The 19,508-nt window shown below is 45.0% G+C and overlaps 1 protein-coding gene across 2 annotated transcripts in view; it reads left to right on the top strand.

Annotated features, from left to right (window-relative positions):
• Clmp (CXADR like membrane protein) overlaps positions 1 to 18,141 on the top strand; it is a 113,357-nt gene extending 95,216 nt beyond the window's left edge. For both annotated transcript variants that reach the window (XM_050133494.1, XM_050133495.1), the window contains exons 3-7: positions 3,412 to 3,613; positions 4,568 to 4,735; positions 6,401 to 6,523; positions 13,960 to 14,101; positions 15,061 to 18,141. In XM_050133494.1, coding sequence (XP_049989451.1) covers positions 3,412 to 3,613; positions 4,568 to 4,735; positions 6,401 to 6,523; positions 13,960 to 14,101; positions 15,061 to 15,361 — 936 coding nt within the window. In that variant the 3' untranslated portion in view covers positions 15,362 to 18,141. The remainder of the gene's footprint in view (positions 1 to 3,411; positions 3,614 to 4,567; positions 4,736 to 6,400; positions 6,524 to 13,959; positions 14,102 to 15,060) is intronic.
• Positions 18,142 to 19,508: the final 1,367 nt, after the last annotated feature.

Here is a 19,508-nt window from a genome sequence, read left to right as displayed (position 1 = left end):
TTTTTTTTTAAGATTTATTTATCTATTATGTGTACAGTGTTCTGTCTGCTGGGGCGGGGTGAAGGCCCTTGGGTGACACAGCTAGGAACAGCTGTGTCCAGAAATGTGCCCCGGAGATCCCCTTGTGCTTCTGTGCCTACCCCAGGGCCGTCGGTTCTGTGGGTCTGGAACGCTCTCCTCTTCTGCCTCTCGTCCCTTATTTAGCCTGCTTACCTTTCAGATTCAAATACCACTGACTTTTCTGCCACTTCCTTCCTGCTATGTTCTGAGTAAACCCAAGGAAATGTATTCTGTGTTTATGCTCCTCTCCTCATTAATCTCACTCAATCGTGATCAAAATAAAAACAAGGGCTTTGCGCATCCGAGTGCCTTTTCCATGTCTGGTGGGAAGCGGTCATTCCGTGTTGGCTGGTGTCGAAACCCCACAGGATGGCAGAGCTGCAGTTAGAGGACTGAGGTTTTTGGCAAACTCCTTCAGCCTGGCACAGAAGTGGCAAGGACGATCTGGGGAAAGAGCAAAGACCTGCCGGCTGGCAGGCAGGCAGACTGCACTGACTAGTAGGGGACTGTTATCTTAGGGAAATCTGTGTTTTCCCTAACTGGGAAAACTAAGATGCCCAGTTTGCGTGTTTTGTGGGAGAAATATGATTTCTTTAAGTAACTTTTAAATTTTTAAATCATGCATTTTTATTTGTTTTATACACATTGGTGCTTTTTGTCTGCATGTGTATCTGCCTGAGGGTACCGGATCCTCTAGAACTAGAGATACAAATAGTTAAGAGCTGCCATGTGAGTGCCAGGAATTGAACCCACATCCTTTGGATGCATTGGGGGTTGTCAGCGTCATGCCCTGCTATTCCAGGAGGGCTGAGGTGGAGCGCAGGTCCTCGTACTTGAGCTGAAACCACTCTGCCCACTGAACCATCTTCCTGGTCTTGCCATCTCAAGTTCTGCGAGAACAAAACAGGTTACTGGGACTGACTGGTAAGACAGCTCAACCAGGAGGGTAATAAACCCAGTGGGGGGGGGGCATGCAACCTAGTCTCTGGTCAGCGTATGACCACCTGTCTAACGGGTTTTCTTGGGGTAAGGCACCTGTGGAAACGGAGTCTCACTTAACAGGGACCAGCAGTCCACGGGGCAGAGTAGGAATTTCCAAAACTCGTGCAGCTTGCAGCCTATTTTCCCTCTCATTATATTGTTGATTCTTTGGGCGGTTTTTAGTTTTTTCTTTGTCAGTCACACATGCAAGAGCTGTAATTTCCCCCTGGAAATTCTGCCCTTTCTCAGATATTTCCCCCTTAGATTCAACAGGGGGCTAAGTGTTTCTTAAATCTCTTATCTGGAGTTACCAACTACAACGCCCGATCCTGGGAACTTTTCTGACTCAATAGAGACAGTTATGTACATACGAGAAGGCAACACTTGGAACATTAACCATGTCTCACACGTCTGGAGAGGAGATAAGGCATGCAGACCCAGAACTGGGGGAAAGGCTCAGGAATGCACACAGTGCCAACTGTTGGAGTAAGTTCCCTGGGGACCAAGCATAGAGAAGCAATGATAGGACCTGGTACATTCTGATGGGAACAGTGCAATGTAAAACGTGGTATGGATAGATCCCTCTTTACCATACACGGTAGCTTATATTGGTGGGAGAAGTATGGCATAGTGAGATGGGGAAAAAGAGTCCTTAGTCAATGTCTGCTTTTACAGAGGGATTGAGACATGGGACCCTCTTGAAAAAGCCGTAATAAAAACATTTCTTGCAGACCCGAAAGTATTATCTGGGTTTGGATGTTGTTTTCCTCCAAGCATTGTGCCCATATCTATTATTTCTTGACTTCGTAACCGCAAGTAGCTGCCAGCTGGCGTAAGTGCTACGAGAGTAGGATGTGTCTGGCTCGATATTTAGTTCAGCAAAAAAGCTGAACTCTGTGTGTAGAGTGAGGTTATGCAGGGGTCGGGAAAGTGTGTTGGGGAAGTATAAAGGGGAACAATGGGGGCTTTCATAATGGTCACAATGTATCCTTAACTTGTGATGTATTTCATAAAGTCAAAAATAGAAGCCAGAAATAAAGCTGTCCGCATAACCCTGGTATGAAAAACTGAGTATAAATAAAGATGGCCTGAGTCGTTGAGTGCAGGGATGGTGATGCCTCTAGAAGTTTCCTTTATTGTACAGGATTTGACTATCCTGTTTCTTTTTTTCATATCAAGTTAAGTATTATTTTTTTTGAGGTTTATGATGAGTGCACTATTTGAAGAGATCACATTCAAGTGGCAGGAAAATGCAGACAACAGAAAAGGTTAGAGTTGGGAAGGGTGCGCTTTGGCCTCATCCTTGCTTGTCCTTTCTCCTCAGTTCTTTTCAGAGGCAACGACTGGTGTCACCTACTGTGAGCCCCTGCAGAAACACTATGCTCAGGGTGTGTATAGCTGACCACATTCAAGCAACTCAAAATGGTGGAGCAGTTCCGAGTACTTTTTTTTTTAATATTTATTTATTATGTATACAATATTCTGTCTGTATGCCTGAAGGCCAGAAGAGGGCGCCAGACCTCTTTACAGGTGGTTGTGAGCCACCATGTGGTTGCTGGGAATTGAACTCAGGACCTTTGGAAGAGCAGGCAATGCTCTTAACCACTGAGCCATCTCTCCAGCCCAGTTCCGAGTACTTAAGGAAGCAGTTAGGACTTTATAAATTAAAGCTGCACAGGCCAGGTATAGTGGTGCACACCTTTGGCCCCAGCACTCTTGAGGCAGAGGCAAATGGATCTCTATGAGTCTGAAACTAGACTGGTCTACATAATGAGTTCCAGGCTAGCTAGGTCTACCACAGGGAAACTCTGCCTGAAATAATTAATTAATAGTACACAGGTAAATATAAAATATTGGGTTTTTTATTTATTTGGTTTTTCGAGACAGGATTTCTCTGTGGCTTTGGAGCCTGTCCTGGAACTAGCTCTGTAGACCAGGCTGGTCTCAAAGTCACAGAGATCCGCCTGCCTCTGCCTCCCGAGTGCTGGGATTAAAGGTGTGCGCCACCATCAGGAAGGGACAGCAAAGACTAAGCAAATATATTATAGTTAGTTTCTAATAATCTCTTGGATCTTTAAAATCAGCCCAAACTGCCTGCTTTGTGTCAATGGGAATAGCCCCTTTCTTCCTCTCCTCCTCCTCCTCTTCTCTCTCTCCTTCTCTCCCTTCCTCCCTCTCTTTCTGGACAGGATTTTGTTTTGTAGCCCAGGCTGGCCTGTTCCGGAACCTGTGATCCTGTTTCCTCAGGCTCCCCGGTGCTGGGTTACTAGCTATGCACTGGCGCCCCCCCTGACCCTTTCCTCATCTTGACAGCGGAAAGAGAAAGTGAAGAGTCCCGCCCCTTGACTCGGCCTCGGTCTGTCTCTCCAGGTTATCACTTACTCCAGTCGCCATGTCTACAATAACTTGACTGAGGAACAGAAGGGCCGAGTGGCCTTTGCTTCCAACTTCCTGGCAGGAGATGCCTCCCTGCAGATCGAGCCTCTCAAGCCGAGTGATGAAGGCCGATACACCTGCAAGGTGAAGAACTCAGGACGCTATGTTTGGAGCCACGTCATCCTAAAAGTCCTAGGTAAGGGAGGACCCCAAGATCAATGCCTGCAAGTTATGAGGTATGGGGGTGGGAGGGCATAGCCAGCTGCAGATGGTAATAAAATCACCTCTTTAATTCGTTTTTTTTTAATATTTATTTATTATGTATACAATATTCTGTCTGTGTGTTTGCCTACAGGCCAGAAGAGGGCACCAGACCCCATTACAGATAGTTGTGAGCCACCATGTGGTTGCTGGGAATTGAACTCAGGACCTTTGGAAGAGCAGGCAATGCTCTTAACCTCTGAGCCATCTCTCCAGCCCACCTCTTTAATTCTTACAGTGCACACTTAGACATCTGCAGGGTCCAGTTCCCACAAAGAAAACATAATTATAACTGTGTGTATGTGTGTGTGTATGTGTGTGTGCTATAGCTTTCGTGTGAAGGTCAGAGGACAACTTTCAGGACTCACTTCCCTCTTTCCGTTGTTGGTTCTGGGGCCTGAACTCAGGACTCCAGGCTCGCACAGCAAGTGCTTTTACCCACTGAGCCGCCTTGATGACCCATAATTATGATTTTCCCCGGGGTAGCTCATTATAAAATTTAAGCACCCTCTAATATTTGAATAATTTCCTTTGACTATTTAAATAATTACTTCCAAACTACTGATCTTCTATCCTTGTTCCAATATCAGTTAGAATTATATTTAACTTTCCTAAAATTCCAGGTAAATAACAGCGTTTGTTTTTTTGAAACATGGCATGGGGCTTTCTGAGCCACTGCAGGTTCCGCTGCTGCTGGTAGCAGCTAAGGGATGCCCAGGAGAGGGACCAAGGGAGAGGGCGACTGGGCTTTAGGAAGGGAAACCAAACAAAAGTTGCCAAAATGGATGGCTAAATAAACAGCCTCTCGAGGTGTAGTTCTTCCACTGACTCTGGCATTAGGAGACCCTCTGAACGATCACATTTTTAAAACAATCTTTTTTTTCACCAGTGAAACCATCCAAGCCCAAGTGTGAGCTGGAAGGAGAGCTGACAGAGGGTAGCGACCTGACGCTGCAGTGTGAGTCTGCCTCGGGCACGAAGCCCATTGTGTATTATTGGCAGCGGATCCGGGAGAAGGAGGGAGAGGATGAACACCTGCCACCCAGATCTAGAATTGGTAAGTCATCTTCCTGTCCATCCTCAGGGCCAAAAATATAATACAGTGGCCATGACTTCCAATTCTGCAGGGCCAGCAGCACACTGGATGCCCTTGACCAGGCTGAGGAATCTCCTTTCTGTGTGGCTGTCAATGGCTTGCTTTGCTCTGGTTTGGGTTGATTTTGGGTTTTGTTTTTGTTTTTTTGAGGCAGGGTCTCATATAGCATCCTGTCCTAGATTGCTTTTCTGCTCTTGTGATAAAACACTATGACCAAAAGCAGCGAGGAGAGGGAAGGATTTGTGTTGTCTTACGCTCCCAGGTCACTGTCTGTCTTTGAGATGACAGGCAGGAAGTCAAGACAAGAACCTGCAGGCGACCAGGCAGTGGTGGTGCACACCTTTAATCCCAGCACTCAGGAAGCAGAGGCAGGCAGATCTCTATGAGTTCTAGGCCAGCCTGGTCTACAAGAATTGGTTCCAGAGCAGGCTCCAAAGCTCCTAAGACCCTTGTCTCGAAAATTAAACAAACAAACAACCTGCAAGCAAGGAACCATTCCCGGGTTAGAGTCAGGTTAGGGTTAGGAACACTGCTTACTCTCTCTCTCTCTCTCTCTCTCTCTCTCTCTCTCTCTCTCTCTCTCTCTCTCTCTGAATATGCTTAACTAGCTTTCTTACACAGTCTGGGCCCTCCCACTTAGGGATGGTGCCACCTGCAGTTACCTGAGCCTTCCTCCTCTGACATCAACCATCACCATCGGTCGGTCGAGACAGTCTTTCACAGACACACCCAGAGGCCAATGTAATCAGTTGGGGGTTCCCTCTTCCCAGGTGTGTCAAAGTGATGATCAGAAACTAACCAGCAGAGGTCGACTCTCAATCAGATCAGATGTAGGATCTTCTGTAGGCCAAGCTGGCCTTGAACAACTGATCCCTCAGCCTCTACCTCGTAGGTGTTGCCATTACAAGCATAGGCTACCACCATGTCCAGTGTGACTCTTTCTTGCTGCTACTGTTTGGTTTTTGAGACAGGTTGTCATAAAGCCCAGGTTCGACATAAAACATACCTCATAGCCAAGGGTGGTCTTGTATTCTGGACTATGTTGTCTCTGTCTGGCAGATGCTAGGTTACAGGGACTTACCAACATGACTGGATACTGTTAAATCTCTTGAATTTCGTTTTCTTTCCTGTAAACTGAATCAGCAAAACCCTACTTCTTTCTTCAAATGTCATAAAAATGAAAGTTGGGAAAATGGACCACATAAACTTCTGTATCTAAACCATTGATTCACTGACTGTTCGCCATCTTTTTTTTCCTTTTGGCTCTGCACCAGAGATTGAACCTAGGACCTTGTACACGCTCCCTGCCTGCCTCTGATAGAATCTCAGGAAATTGCTAGAATAGCCTTGAACTCCCTCTTCAGCCTGTTAGACCATAAATGGGTGATTCCCCTGCTCCACCCTCTCAAATAGCCACCAAGCCCTTTGATCCCAATCTTTTGTAACTCTTGATATTAAATTAACAATTTTATTAAATACTAAAATAATATTTACCCATTTCCTATGTTTTAAAACAGGATCTTTTCTGTCTTTCCATTCCATTTGGCATTATCAGTGATGTGCGACAGTAAACAATATAGACCCTGTCGTGGAGGAGACTTACCATTCTGCTTTCTGCTTGTATAGATTACAACAACCCCGGCCGAGTGCTGCTGCAGAATCTCACCATGGCCTCCTCTGGGCTCTACCAGTGCACAGCAGGCAATGAGGCTGGAAAGGAGAGCTGTGTGGTACGAGTGACTGTACAGTGTGAGTATCTCAGGGTTAGAGATAAAACCCAGCACCTCGGGCATGAGAGCCAGCCTTCTACCACTGAGCTAACTCCCCAACTTTCCAAAGGGGATTTTGTTTGTTTGTCTCATTGAAAATTCTTTGGTTTTTTTTTTTTTTTTTCTTTTTTCGAGACAGGGTTTCTCTGTGGTTTTTTTGGAGCCTGTTCTGGAACTAGCTCTTGTAGACCAGGCTGGTCTCGAACTCACAGAGATCCGCCTGCCTCTGCCTCCCAAGTGCTGGGATTAAAGGCTGAAAATTCTTATTCTTGCATCGCAGTTTAGTCTAAAATGTTTTACTTATGATAAAAGTAAGGTCTTTATTTCCAGAAAAACATGATATTGACTGGTCGTATGGCTACCAATGTGAATTAGCCAGTTCTCTGAGCTATGGAGCTGGGAATTTGGCTCATTGGGCTAGCATGTGCTAGTCAGCACCATGCTTCTGTACACACACACACACGCATGCACACACACACATGCATGCACACACAGGTAAGGTTAGAGATACACACACATACAATCCCTGAGTTTAGAAGGTAAAGCAGAATAATCTGGAGTTCAAGGTCATCCTCCACTATACACAAGAAGTTTAGGCTGGAGAGATGGCTCAGAGGTTAAGAGCACTGCCTGCTCTTCCAAAGGTCCTGAGTTCAATTCCCAGCAGCCACATGGTGGCTCACAACCATCTGTAATGAGGTCTGGTGCCCTCTTCTGGCCTGCAGGCATACATACAGACAGAATATTGTATACATAACAAATAAATAAAATATTTTAAAAAAGAAGAAGAAGTTTAGAGTCAGTCAGGTCTATATAAGACCCTGTCTCAAAAAACCAACATCAAGCCGGGCAGTGGTGCAGCCTTTAATCCCAGCACTCGGGAGGCAGAGGCAGGCGGATCTCTGTGAATTCGAGACCAGTCTGGTCTACAGAGCTAGTTCCAGGACAGGCTCCTAAGCCATAGAGAAACCCTGTCTCAAAAAAAAAAAAAAAAAAAAAACCAACATCAATATGAAACAGCAGGGTCAAGTGTTTTGATGCATCCTGTAACCCTAGCATGAGGGACGCTATGACAGGAGGATAGTGAATTTGATGCCACCTTGGGCCACTTGATGATAACTTTTTTTTTTTTTAAAGAAAAGAGCCAGGTGTGCCAGCACTCGGGAGGCAGAGGCAGGTGGATTTCTGAATCTGAGGCCAGCCTGCTCTACAGAGTGAGTTCCAGGTCAGCCAGGGATATATAGTGAGACCCTCTATAAAAACAAAAATAAAGAAATAAATATGACAAGAGAGAACAGTCTTTTTTAAAAAAGATTTATTTACATTGGTCAATGATGGTGCATGCTTTTAATCCCAGCACTCAGGAGGGAGAGGCAGGCAGATCTCTGTGAGTTCTAGGCCAGGATGGCCTTCAAGAGCTAGTTCCAGGATAGGCTCCAAGAGCTACAGAGAAACCCTGTCTTGAACCCCCCACCCCCCAAAAAAAGATTTATTTACTTATTTTATATATAGGAGGCTCTATCCACATGTACACCTTTATACCAGAATAGGGCATCAAATCTGCTATAGATGATCGTGAAACACCCTGTGGCTGCTGGGAATTGAGCTCAGGACCTCTGGAAGAACAACCAGTGTTCTTAACTGCCAAGCCATCATCTCTCCAGGTCCAATCAATGGTCTTAACCAGCTCTAAAGCTTATAGTCCACAAAAAATGGCAGCCTGCCAAAATATCTTCCATGGTGCAGCAGGAGCACTTTCATCTGGGGGATTGCCAACCACTGTGGCGGGGACACACACACACACACACCACACACATGTACACACACACACCACACACACATGCACACATACCACACACATACACCACACACACTGTGGCGGGAACACATGCACACACCACGCACGCGCACACACATGTGCATATACACACACATGCACACACCACACGCATCCGCATCACACACACACACTGTGGTGGGGACACATGCACACACCACACATGCGCGCACACACACACACACGCACACACATGATGACAAAAGCATCATAAGCCAAGTTACAAAGTAAAACAACCTGAATACTTGTATTTATTTCGGTGTAACACATTGCCCCAAATTTCATGACTTAAAATTTTTTGACTCTTGTAGGGCCCAGGGCAGCTTGGTACACACCTGCCAAGACAGGCTCTATAGACACCACCGGGAAAGTAGGCCTGGTCTGACTAGTTTACCCTAAAGGCAGTACCTGGTTCGAGAAAGACCAGAAACTGAGACCACTCAGCAAGGGCCCTTCCAAAGGAAATTCCTAACATTCCAACTATTGTAGATAGGATCACCTGATGTCCCTTAGCCCAGCACACCTATCCCCCTTCACCAAGGCACCCTTAGACAAATGTCAGCCAATCTGGGGTCCTGAACCTTAGAAATCCCTCACCAACTTCTGCTTTTATAAAAAAAAAAAAAAACCAGCCCAAGTGAGTCCAGGGCTCTCTGATTCTCTGATCCATGGCAAAGTGTTGAACACACAGAGTCCTGAGTTTGAATTTGAATAAGAATAAAGGCTCTTTGCTTTTACATATGGGACTCGAACTCCTTGTTGCTTTTGGGGGGACTCCGAGGTCTGGGCATAACACTCTCAGTTTCTATAAGTCTGAAATTCAAGAGTGGCTCTCAATCTCTCCTCTGGAGAGGTTACACAGTTACACATCTGCGCTGCACACATCACAAGACCCGGATGCTGGAGGCTAGCCCTCTGACAGGGCTCCCTGTGGCTGCCGACTGGCCTGAAGCAGTCACTGGAGCTCTGGAGACTTGAGAGCTAAGAAGGGCAGTGATTTTGTGGAAGCAAAGCCTGAGCTGTGTGTTTTATTTCCAGCTGTGAGTCACGGACTAGCAAGGGTGTTCGGCAGATAAAGGCTCTTGGCACCAAGCCTAATAGCCTGAGCTCGGCGCCCAGGACTGTCTGGTGGGAAGAACCAACTCCCTCTAGTTGTCCCGTGACCTCCACAGGAGGGTGCAGTGAAGCATTCCTACCCAGCCCCGCCCCCCTCCACACCACACGCACTAGTAGTTAATGCAGAAGCTGTTAAGATGCTAAATCTGGTCCAAAGAGCACTTGAAACCTTAGGTTAGGGACAGAGACACTTTAACTTGGAGACTGTGAAGATCGCTGGGGTAGGCAGCAACCCAGTTAGTGTTCTAAAATCCACGGGCTGTGGTTTCTGCGGTCACCAAGTCTGTCCATTGTCCCGGGGTTACAGAGGGTCAGGAACTGGACTTCTGTCCTTTCATGTAGCAGTTGTCTTACAAATTTAACAAGATCTTCGCAGAAAAACTAAGCTGCCTATCATGTCAATTGAAAGCCCACTCTTTTTACTTGAAGCTATCATGTCGGGGAAAGGGGAAAAAAATAGTACCAACTAGGTATGGAAGCTCATACCTATACTTAATCTCAACCGTCAGGAGGATCATGGACTCAGAGTCAGTCTGGGCTATAAACCAAGGCCGTGTCTCAAACACACACACACACACACACACACACACACACACACAAATAATACCAATTCTTAGAAAGGTTATGTGTTGAAACAACAATAAAATGGTTCCTTAGCTAGCCCTGGTAGTACAAACCTGAAATCTCAATACTGGAAGAGGAGGCAGAAAGATCAGGAGTTCGGTATCATTCTCTTACATAAAGAATTTGAGGCCAGGGCTGAAGAGACGGCTCAGAGGTTAAGAGCACTGGCTGTTCTTCTAGAAGTCCCGAGTTCAATTCCCAGCAACCACATGGATGGCTCACAGCCATCTGTAATGAAATCTGGTGCCTTCTTCTGGCTTGCAGGGATACATGCAAGCAGAACACTGTATACATAATAAATAAGTAGATCTTTGAAAAAAAAATACTTTGAGGCCAGTCTAGGTTACATGAAACCACACCTCAAAAGTCATTTTTTAACAGGACAGTGGTGGCACATGCCTTTAATCCCAGCACTCGGGAGGCAGAGGAAGGCAGATCTCCCTGAGTTTGAGGCTAACCCGGTCTACACAGTGAGTTCCAGGACAGCCAAGGCTACAAAGAGAAACCCTGTTTTCAAAGCAAAAAGCAAAAAAAAAAAAAAAAATTGTTTAAATAAAGTAATAAATGGAGATGGGGGAACCCAAGTACTTTTATATTCTTGGCAAGAGTATAAATTCCAGAACCTTTTGTTATAATCTTAGTTTTGGAAAGAGAAAATATAGTGTAGTGAAATTTCAGAGAATACTACGCAAACCCTGAGCGCACATTGTGACAGAGTGTCAAGCGGCACCAGGGACTTAGATCAGCCATTGCTTCCTGCTGCCTCTAAGCCACAGAGTCTAGCATGGATTACTTTCCTGTTTCAGATCCCCAGTACAGGGAATCAGTCCATTATGCTGACTAATTCTATGTCCACACTTTGTGCCTGGAATTGTGCTTCATTGTTGCTTGGGGCTGTAACATGTTGACTGGAGTTGAGCTTCTCTGGGTTTAGGGGGAAAGGAAGGTGCAGGAGAATGGAACCCAGAGCCTGGCACATTCTTTTTATTTATTTATTTATTTATTTATTTATTTATTTATTTATAGTTTTCCTTTTTCTTTCTTTCTTTTCTTTTTCTTTTTATTCTTTGTTTGTTTTTGTTTTGGGGAGACAGGGTTTCTCTGTGAAGCTTTGGCTGTCCAAGAATTCACTCTGTAGACCAGGCTGGCCTTGAACTCACTAAGATCCCCTTGTCTCTGCTTCCTGGGATTAAAGGCATGCATCACCACTGCCCAGCAAGTCTGGCAATTCTCTCTTTTTTTTTAATATTTATTTATTTTTTTATGTATACAATATTCTTTCTGCATGTATGCCTGAAGGCCAGAAGAGGGCACCAGACCTCATTACAGATGGTTGTGAGCCACCATGTGGTTGCTGGGAATTGAACTCAGGACCTTTGGAAAAGCAGGCAATGCTCTTAACCTCTGAGCCATCTCTCCAGCCCCAAGCCTGGCACATTCTAAGCAAGCAGTCTGCCACTGAGTTCTATCCTCAGCCTTTGGTTTTTATCTTTCTGAGAAAGAGTCTTGCCGTGTAGCTTATGTTGGCCTTGAACTTGTTAGAAGTTTGAAGCCAGACAAACTTGGGCATTCTTCATGGCTTGACTTCCCAAAAGCTGAAATTATAGTGTTTCCCACCAACTGGGCATTCTCACTGTTCTGTAGTGTTTTGTTGTACAAGTATGACACCATTACTAATCCATTCTATTAATGTGTTTTATTAATATATATTACTTATTATTGAGACAGGGTATCAATAGGCTTTCTATATAGCCATGGATAGCTTCAAGCCCACAGAGGTTCTTCTACCTTTGCCTCCCAATTTTTGGGATTATAGGCATGTACCACCATGCCTGTTATTTAGTCCATTTAAATGTAGACAGAAAAATGCATTCAATTGTATCCAGCAACATTTCTGTGAATTTATCCTCTAGAGATATTCCAAAGTATGCAACATACATGGAAATTAATGAAATATTATTTTAATTGTGAAAAAGTAAGAAAGAACTTCAGTTTCTGTTAGTAGATAAGCCATAAGGAAAAGAGCATCACCGAATTGTTCACATAAAGTAAGCCCAAAGCCAGTGAGATGAGTAGGTGCTTACTGCCTAGCTTGATGAGCTTACCTTGATTGCAGGAATCCATAGGCTCAAAGGAAAGAACAGATTCATGAAGTTGTCCTCTGACCTCTGCATACACTCACAAAGGCACACATGCATAAACCCATTTTACTTTTTTCTAATTTTTTAAAGATTTTTTTATTTTTATGGATTTTATGTATATGCATGCTCTATATGCATGTGTGCCTGCACACCAGAAGAGGGCATCAGCTCTCACTACAGATGGTTATGTCATCATGTGGTTGCTGGGAATTGAACTCAGGACCTCTGGAAGAGCAGCCAGTGCGCTTAACCTCTGAGCCATCTCTCCAGCCCCCTAAAGTCCAATTTCTTAAAGAAAAAAAAACCCACATGCGCGTGCGCGCACACACACAACACACACACAATCTTTGTGCCAGGCATAGTGGTGTGCACTGTTAACGCCAACTCTTGGGGGGCAGAGGTAGGAGGATTTCTGTTATGGGTGAGGATAGCTTGATCTACATAGTGAATTCCAAGCCACCCAAGACCCTGTCTCAGGGAAAATTGGATAAAAGGTCCATGTTTCTACTGAGAGGCCGTTTAGTTTATAAAGATACGCAACACAAGAGGAAACAGCACTTTCTGTTGACAACACTTTCAAAATAGAAGTGGTACCCTCGTACCTGCTTTTAAAGCCTTGAGTTCGGCCTAGCTTGCTCACCATCCTCTCCAGCACAGTACAGTCTGAAGCATCCTAACTCTACCCTTGCTTCCTTTCCTTCCCTTGGAGCCCTTCATTCTCCCTAGAACTGCTGCAATGTGCTTTTTTAAATGTGACTCGAACCATGTAACTCTTCTATTGCCTCTATACTAAAACGATTGCATGGCCCATTAGGCCTCATGGGAGCTGGTACCTTCCTGTCTCTGTGTCTTTGCCGCTCCGCACTTTCTCTCTCGCTCGCTGTCCTGCAGCCCGGCTCACATCCATCACACCCACTATGTCTAGTTCACTGCAAGTCAGCCCTGGCGTTTGCATTTCCACTCAAACACCCCTCCAGCGGAGTCCTCCTTGCCCAAACTGAAACCGCCTTCCTCGGTTCTCCCTCTGAAGTGCCAGTCATCCCCTTTTGCTCTCACAGCCACTGGCCAGCATTCTTTGTATCTATTTCTTTATTGATTTGCTTTTTTTTTTCCTTTTGTTGAGTGCAAACTTGCAAACAGAAAAGCTCTTATTGTTCCTTATCATACCCAGAACTGCCTGACCTAACCTGGGCACTTACTAATAAATATCCAACACATTTCATATTCAAATGAGAGTATACATGATACTAATCTGCACATCAAATTCACCTTGGGTTCCGAGTTTGAAAGCTGCTGGTCAACCACACACAGAATTGTACGCTGTAGGTCATACAGGCTATAACCAAGTTTATTTTACCAGTAGAAAAGGGAAGTTAGAGAAAGGGGTGTGGGCAGAGCTAGAAGATGGCCCAGAGGTATCTTAATAGGATTAAAATGTTTTTAACATGACACAATAACTTTCCCAACCCATTTTATCATATAAATCAAGCCAGACTGCTGCATCACTAAAATCTGAGCCAATTGAATATAAAGTTTGTAACTATCGCTTGCAAGCGTACGGAAAGGTTCAATCACACAGCCTGTGAGGGTCATGGAGTGTGGGTTAGAAGCCATTCTGTCCAGGGCGTCTGTCTCAAGTGTCGTGCATCTCCTGGCTTATGTTTGACTTTACTTCTGTCTGTGCTTCTGAGAAAACAGATGTGCAAAGCATTGGCATGGTAGCAGGAGCAGTGACGGGCATCGTGGCCGGGGCCTTCCTCATTTTCCTCTTGATCTGGCTGCTAATCCGAAGGAAAAGCAAAGAGAGATACGAGGAAGAGGAGAGACCTAACGAGATTCGGTAAGCGTCCCCGCTTCTGCTTCTGCAGACTCCCTTTACAGGCCCAGTCCATAGTAACTCCTCAGTATAAACCGCCCTCTTCCCCTCTGCACTGTGGATCTCTTCAAAGGATCATTTCGGCAGGAGGGAAATTACAGTGTAGGGATAGAAGGTTTGACTCACTTTATTGGGAAACCGTCCTCGCTCTGGCCTGTTTTCCGTTGCTGTGATAAACATCATGACCTAACGCAGCAGTGTGGGGGAGAGAAGGGTTCATTCCCCTTAGAGCTATGGTACAAAGGGAAGTCAGGGCAGGAACTCAAGGACAGCTGAAGCCGAGGCCCTGATGGAGGGAGCTGCTAATTATCTTGCTCCTCTTAGCCTGCTCGGCTGCTTTCTTATAGAACCAGCATCACCCTCCACTGAGGGGGCCCCACCCACAGTGAGCTGTGCTCTCTGACCTCACTCGACCATCCAGAAAATGCCCTACAGACTTGCCAGAAGACCTGTGTGGCGGTGATGTTTCCTTAGCTAAGGCTCCCTCTTTCTAGATGACTCCACCTTGAGTCAAGCTGACAATCAACCAGTATAATTTTCAACTTTACTTCTGATTCATTACCACTTAAAAAGGGTTTATAATAAAGGATTATATAACCTACGGGACATGAAAGGATTTAAGTATACAGACCCCAGAGTCAAGGCAATTCTATCCGGACCATTTCAATTTGAGCCACACATATCCTTCTGGTGCAACTGGTGGGGCCTCTGGGAAACAAACATTTCCCTAAACTGAGCTTTAAGTCTTACAAAACAAGGAAGTGCTTTGTTCCTTAACCAAGGCCTTCCTTCCGAGGTTTTTGGCTTGAGGAATTTATTGGAAAAAAAAATCTCAGTAGGAAGTAACTTTTGTGAGAGTCACCACACCCCTGGCAGTCCTGAAGTTTATCCTTGCTGTCTTCTGTTCGTTTTTTCCCTTTCAGAGAAGATGCAGAAGCCCCCAGAGCCCGCCTTGTGAAGCCTAGCTCCTCTTCCTCAGGCTCCAGGAGCTCACGCTCTGGCTCTTCCTCCACCCGCTCCACAGGGAATAGCGCTTCCAGGAGCCAGCGGACACTGTCCAGTGAAGCAGCGCCCCAGCCGGGGCTAGCCACCCAGGCGTACAGCCTCATAGGACCAGAAACAAGAGGTTCTGAACCAAAGAAAGTGCACCACACGACCCTGACCAAAGCAGAAACCACACTCAGCACAATCCCCAGCCAGAGCAAAGCCTTCCAAACTGTCTGAATCACAGTGGACTTGACTTGCACTTTTTCCGGAAGTCAGGATCTTAGCCTAGCCACTGGAGCTCCTTCACCAGCCACACAAGCCCCTCAGCCAGATAAGAACTCACTTAAGTAGCTGCCAACATGGCACGGACCAGTTCTGATAAGCACCTTCCTTATAGGACACCAAACAATGGACGTAGACAGGTCATCTCTATAAAGGCGCCTCATCGTGCCTTCGAGCGGAGGTGGAGGGAAGGAGGGGCCCAAACCTAATTTGCTCACCAAGACTTGTGGTGAAAATAAGGGAGAGGTGAGGTGGCTTACACCTGAACCATCTTACACAGAAGTGTTGCAGGTCACCACAGTCAAGAAGAAATGGGAATCTCATAGGTCAATTTTCTAATCATTTCTGCAAATGTATCGGATTAGCGTGATTATCCAGATAGTCAAAACAGAAACCCACAGCCTTATATTACACCTCTCTGCAACATGTATGGGGACAACTGCTTCAAAGAAACTCACATTAAAAAAAAAAAAAAGAAAGAAACACTTTTTTTTTCTACCTTGACTTGACTTCATGTATCATAAGGTCTGAACATTAATTTGGGGAGGATGTGAAATAGTGGGAAACAGAGAAAAGTGGTTTTCTCTTTCCTTATCTACAACCAACCTTCAGATTTCCATGGGACCCAAAATAATAACTAAGAAAAGAGTCCAACCAAGATGGGACACGATGCTGTGAAGAATTCCATTTTGATGTTCAGAGGATTGCTAACAGATAGCAAAACATAGATCCGGGGCAGTTGTGGGTCATGACTCAAATCTGACACCCCTAAAGACTTCTCTACTGGAAGTTTCTAGAAGAAACAAGTATTCACGTCACTTAATGAATGTCCTTAGGGAAAGAATCCTCTAGAGAACGTCTCTTAGGAAAGTTGAAAGATCCTCTTGCATTCTGCCTCCTGCTCCCTCTCTCTGAGAACACGTGAAGCCAGACTGTCAAGACTGACTGGAATAGAGAGACCTTTCCCTTGCTAGGTCAAAGGACACTTAATACTGGCCCAAGCTTGGCGATTCTTCTGTTTCTTTCATTTTAGAAGGATGTGACTGTGGGACCTTTGAAGACTCTAGGCCTTAAGTTTTCAGGGATCATTTCCTAAAGGCATTGAAAATACATGGCCCATCACTTCCCACTGAGAGGCTGTACCGGAGGGAACCACAGTGTCTCTCTTCTCCGCCTTAGCCTCCAAGAAAAGTCTAACTGTGGGCTGGAAGGAACGCAGACTACCATTAGGGAGCAGGTGGTGAGAAAAACAAGTGGGTGAAGGGAGAGTGTTCAGCTAACGGCTGGTAATGCTTTCTTTCTTGTCTGCATTTGGGAAAGAATTAGCAGAAAGGATTCACCAGCAAAACTATCAAAACAACTCATACATGGGGGGGGGGGGGAAAGGTGTCCAAGAAATTAAAAAACAAAAAACCAGCCAGTTCCCGATCAGTAACTTGCCTTTTGAATGGTTTTGACAAATAGGTTACCTATGGCATAGCTGCTTAACCTGAATTAGCTCTTCAAGGAACAAAGCAAAGTCAGCAGGTCCTGGTGGGTGGAGCAGAGCGGTTCCTTTTGTCAACCAGGGCAAAGGCTAGAGGAAAGAGGAAGCCGCAGCGGCCACTGTGATGAAGCAGTTTCTTGAAGTGGCACTCAGATGCTGACAGGGAGAGGTGGATGCTCAGTATCACCCCGTTTCTCTGGCTTTTTATCCTGTGTTTAACTCGCATAAGAGCATCCTCACAGTGTATACATACATTTCCTTCTAAAGTGCCTGGGAAATGATGCTTGCATTGAGTTTTCTGGATTGGTTGGGTGAGCTTCACGCATGCTAAAGTGACGGTCCTAACCTGAGTTTTGTCTTCCTTTGAAAGAGGTAGAAATAAGAGACATTGGGGTTATAACACAAATGCCTGTTCATTTGAGAGAATAGGCATATTTGAAATGCTTCTTATACTAACTCTTATCTCGTAAGATTTTTTTTTTTTAAGCCCTTTTACTTTGACTACATTTTTATTCTTCCTGGAGGATGGTATCCAGGCAACATGCCTCTTCTGCTATGTAATTCTGAGAATTCTCCTTCCTGGAGTCCCTGAGCCAAAGGAGCTTACCATGAAGGCTGCAGCTGGGTCGTCACTAGCAATCTTCTCAGTGCTTCCTGCCTTTGAGCAGCAGGGGTTTCCTGTCTGAGCTCTCGGAGCAGGAACCAGTCCCCTTTGTTTGAGAAGGAAATCCCCATTATTTAAAAGCGTTGTTGGAAACTATCCAAAAATTACCTGGGAAATTCATTCCCAATGGAAAACTACAATAAGGACATAAAAGAGATCGTAGTAGGCTGAGAAATTCTGAGAGATTAAGGCACTGAAGTCGTAGCAATGACAGAGCCCCTTCCCTTTTAATCAGGCATTCGGCTTCAGCAAGACAGAGGGCCGGCTGCAGATGCAGTGAGAGCCACCACAGGCTCCAAACCTTAGTCCCCTGACTGTGCAAACCAAGCTGACCGAGTCCTTAATGTGAAGCAAATAGAAAATGAAAAAAAAAATGATGAACAGAAGCCAAATAAATAAATAAAATAAAAGTTTGTAAGAGAAAAATGCAGATGGAAGGATGTGGACGTTTAAAGAGAAACCATTTCAATAAAATACATAAGCCAAACTCAAATCTGTAAAATAGTGAAATGGAGGTTTTTGTTCTTATGTTGTATGCAAAGGACTTCAGAATTCTGTTCCAACAAGTTTTTATCGTTTGCCTCATTTCTGGTGTTTTGCTGTTTCTGTGTCAGTCGGCTTTGTTGCCTTGTAACCGAAACTGTACGCGTCACAAAGCAGTTACGGACTGTAACTCCATGTGTATCGGCAATGAAAAAATAAATAAGGGAAGACAGTACCACAGGAGAAGCTGGGGTCCGTGGAACCTGCGCTGGAAATACATTTATTTATACCTTGCTGCCAAAAGGCCAGAGCTCAGGCCAAAAGAGCTATTAGTGACTGACTTCAGTCACAAGTTTATTGTTAATCCCAGAGATTTGAAGAGAAAGACCGCCTACCCAAATCATCATGGCCAAATTAATTAAAGCAAGCAATTAGTTAAAGCAGGTGGGTTCATCAGTAGAGGAAGGACTTTTTCCTCCCAGGGCAAGATGTTGAGTGTAAATGGCACAAAGGCAGCTGCCCTTAAGGACTTCGTCAAAATCATCAAACAGTAATTGTGAAGCGAGTATTTTGTGCCCAGGTTAAGGACCAACTAAGGGATCTGAAGAGAAGTCACCCCCGAGTGTTACAGAAATCTGAATACAGCTTTACAGACATCCACATGAATCTCATGGCAGAAAGTAGCAGCCTGGTGGTAGGTCCCTGTAACAACTCTCCTGGAGGAAGGGTTGAAGTTCACCCAGTCCGGCATACGTGAAACATGTCTCAGAAGGAGAGAGAACAATAACTGTAGCTATCATTTACTGAGACATCATGTGACAGCACTGTTTCTTTGGAGACAGGATCTCATGTAGCCCAGGCTGGCTAAATACCTGTAGCTAAGTATTACCCTGAGGTCCTGACCCTTCTCGTCTCTACCTCCTAGAGTGCTGACATTACGAACAAATTTCACTATAGTTAGCTTTTCCTCCCCTGACTCCCAAACTCTAAATATAGTATACATTTTCTTCCAACTCCATACTCATATTAATTCTATAAAAAGATGCTTGCGTTCTCATTTTATTTATTTATTTGTTTGTTTGTTTGTTTTGTCTTGTCCTGTTTTTTTGCAACAGGGTCTCTCTGTGTAACCATGCTGGCTCTCCTGGAACACACTCTGAGAGACCAGGCTGGCCTCGAACTCACAGAGATCTGTCTTCTTCTGCCTCCTGAGTGATGGGATTAAAGGTGTACGCCACCACTGCCTGGCTAGTTTCTAAAATGAGAATGCACCAGATGGTGGTGGTGCATGACTTTAATTCCAACACTCAGGAGACAGAGGCAGGCGGATCTCTGTGAGTTCGAGGCCAGCCTGGTCTACAAGAGCCTAGTTCCAGGATAGGCTCTAAAGCTACAGAGAAACCCTGTCTCGAACAACAACAGAAAGAAAGAAAGAAAGAAAGAAAGAAAGAAAGAAAGAAAGAAAGAAA

This window comes from Alexandromys fortis, unplaced genomic scaffold (genome assembly GCF_014885135.2).
Source record: "Alexandromys fortis isolate MF-2015 unplaced genomic scaffold, M_Fortis_MF-2015_v1.1 scaffold_231, whole genome shotgun sequence".
Lineage (NCBI taxonomy): Eukaryota > Metazoa > Chordata > Mammalia > Rodentia > Cricetidae > Alexandromys > Alexandromys fortis.
Note: the sequence above shows the minus strand (reverse complement) of the source record. Positions and strands in the feature narration are given on the sequence as shown.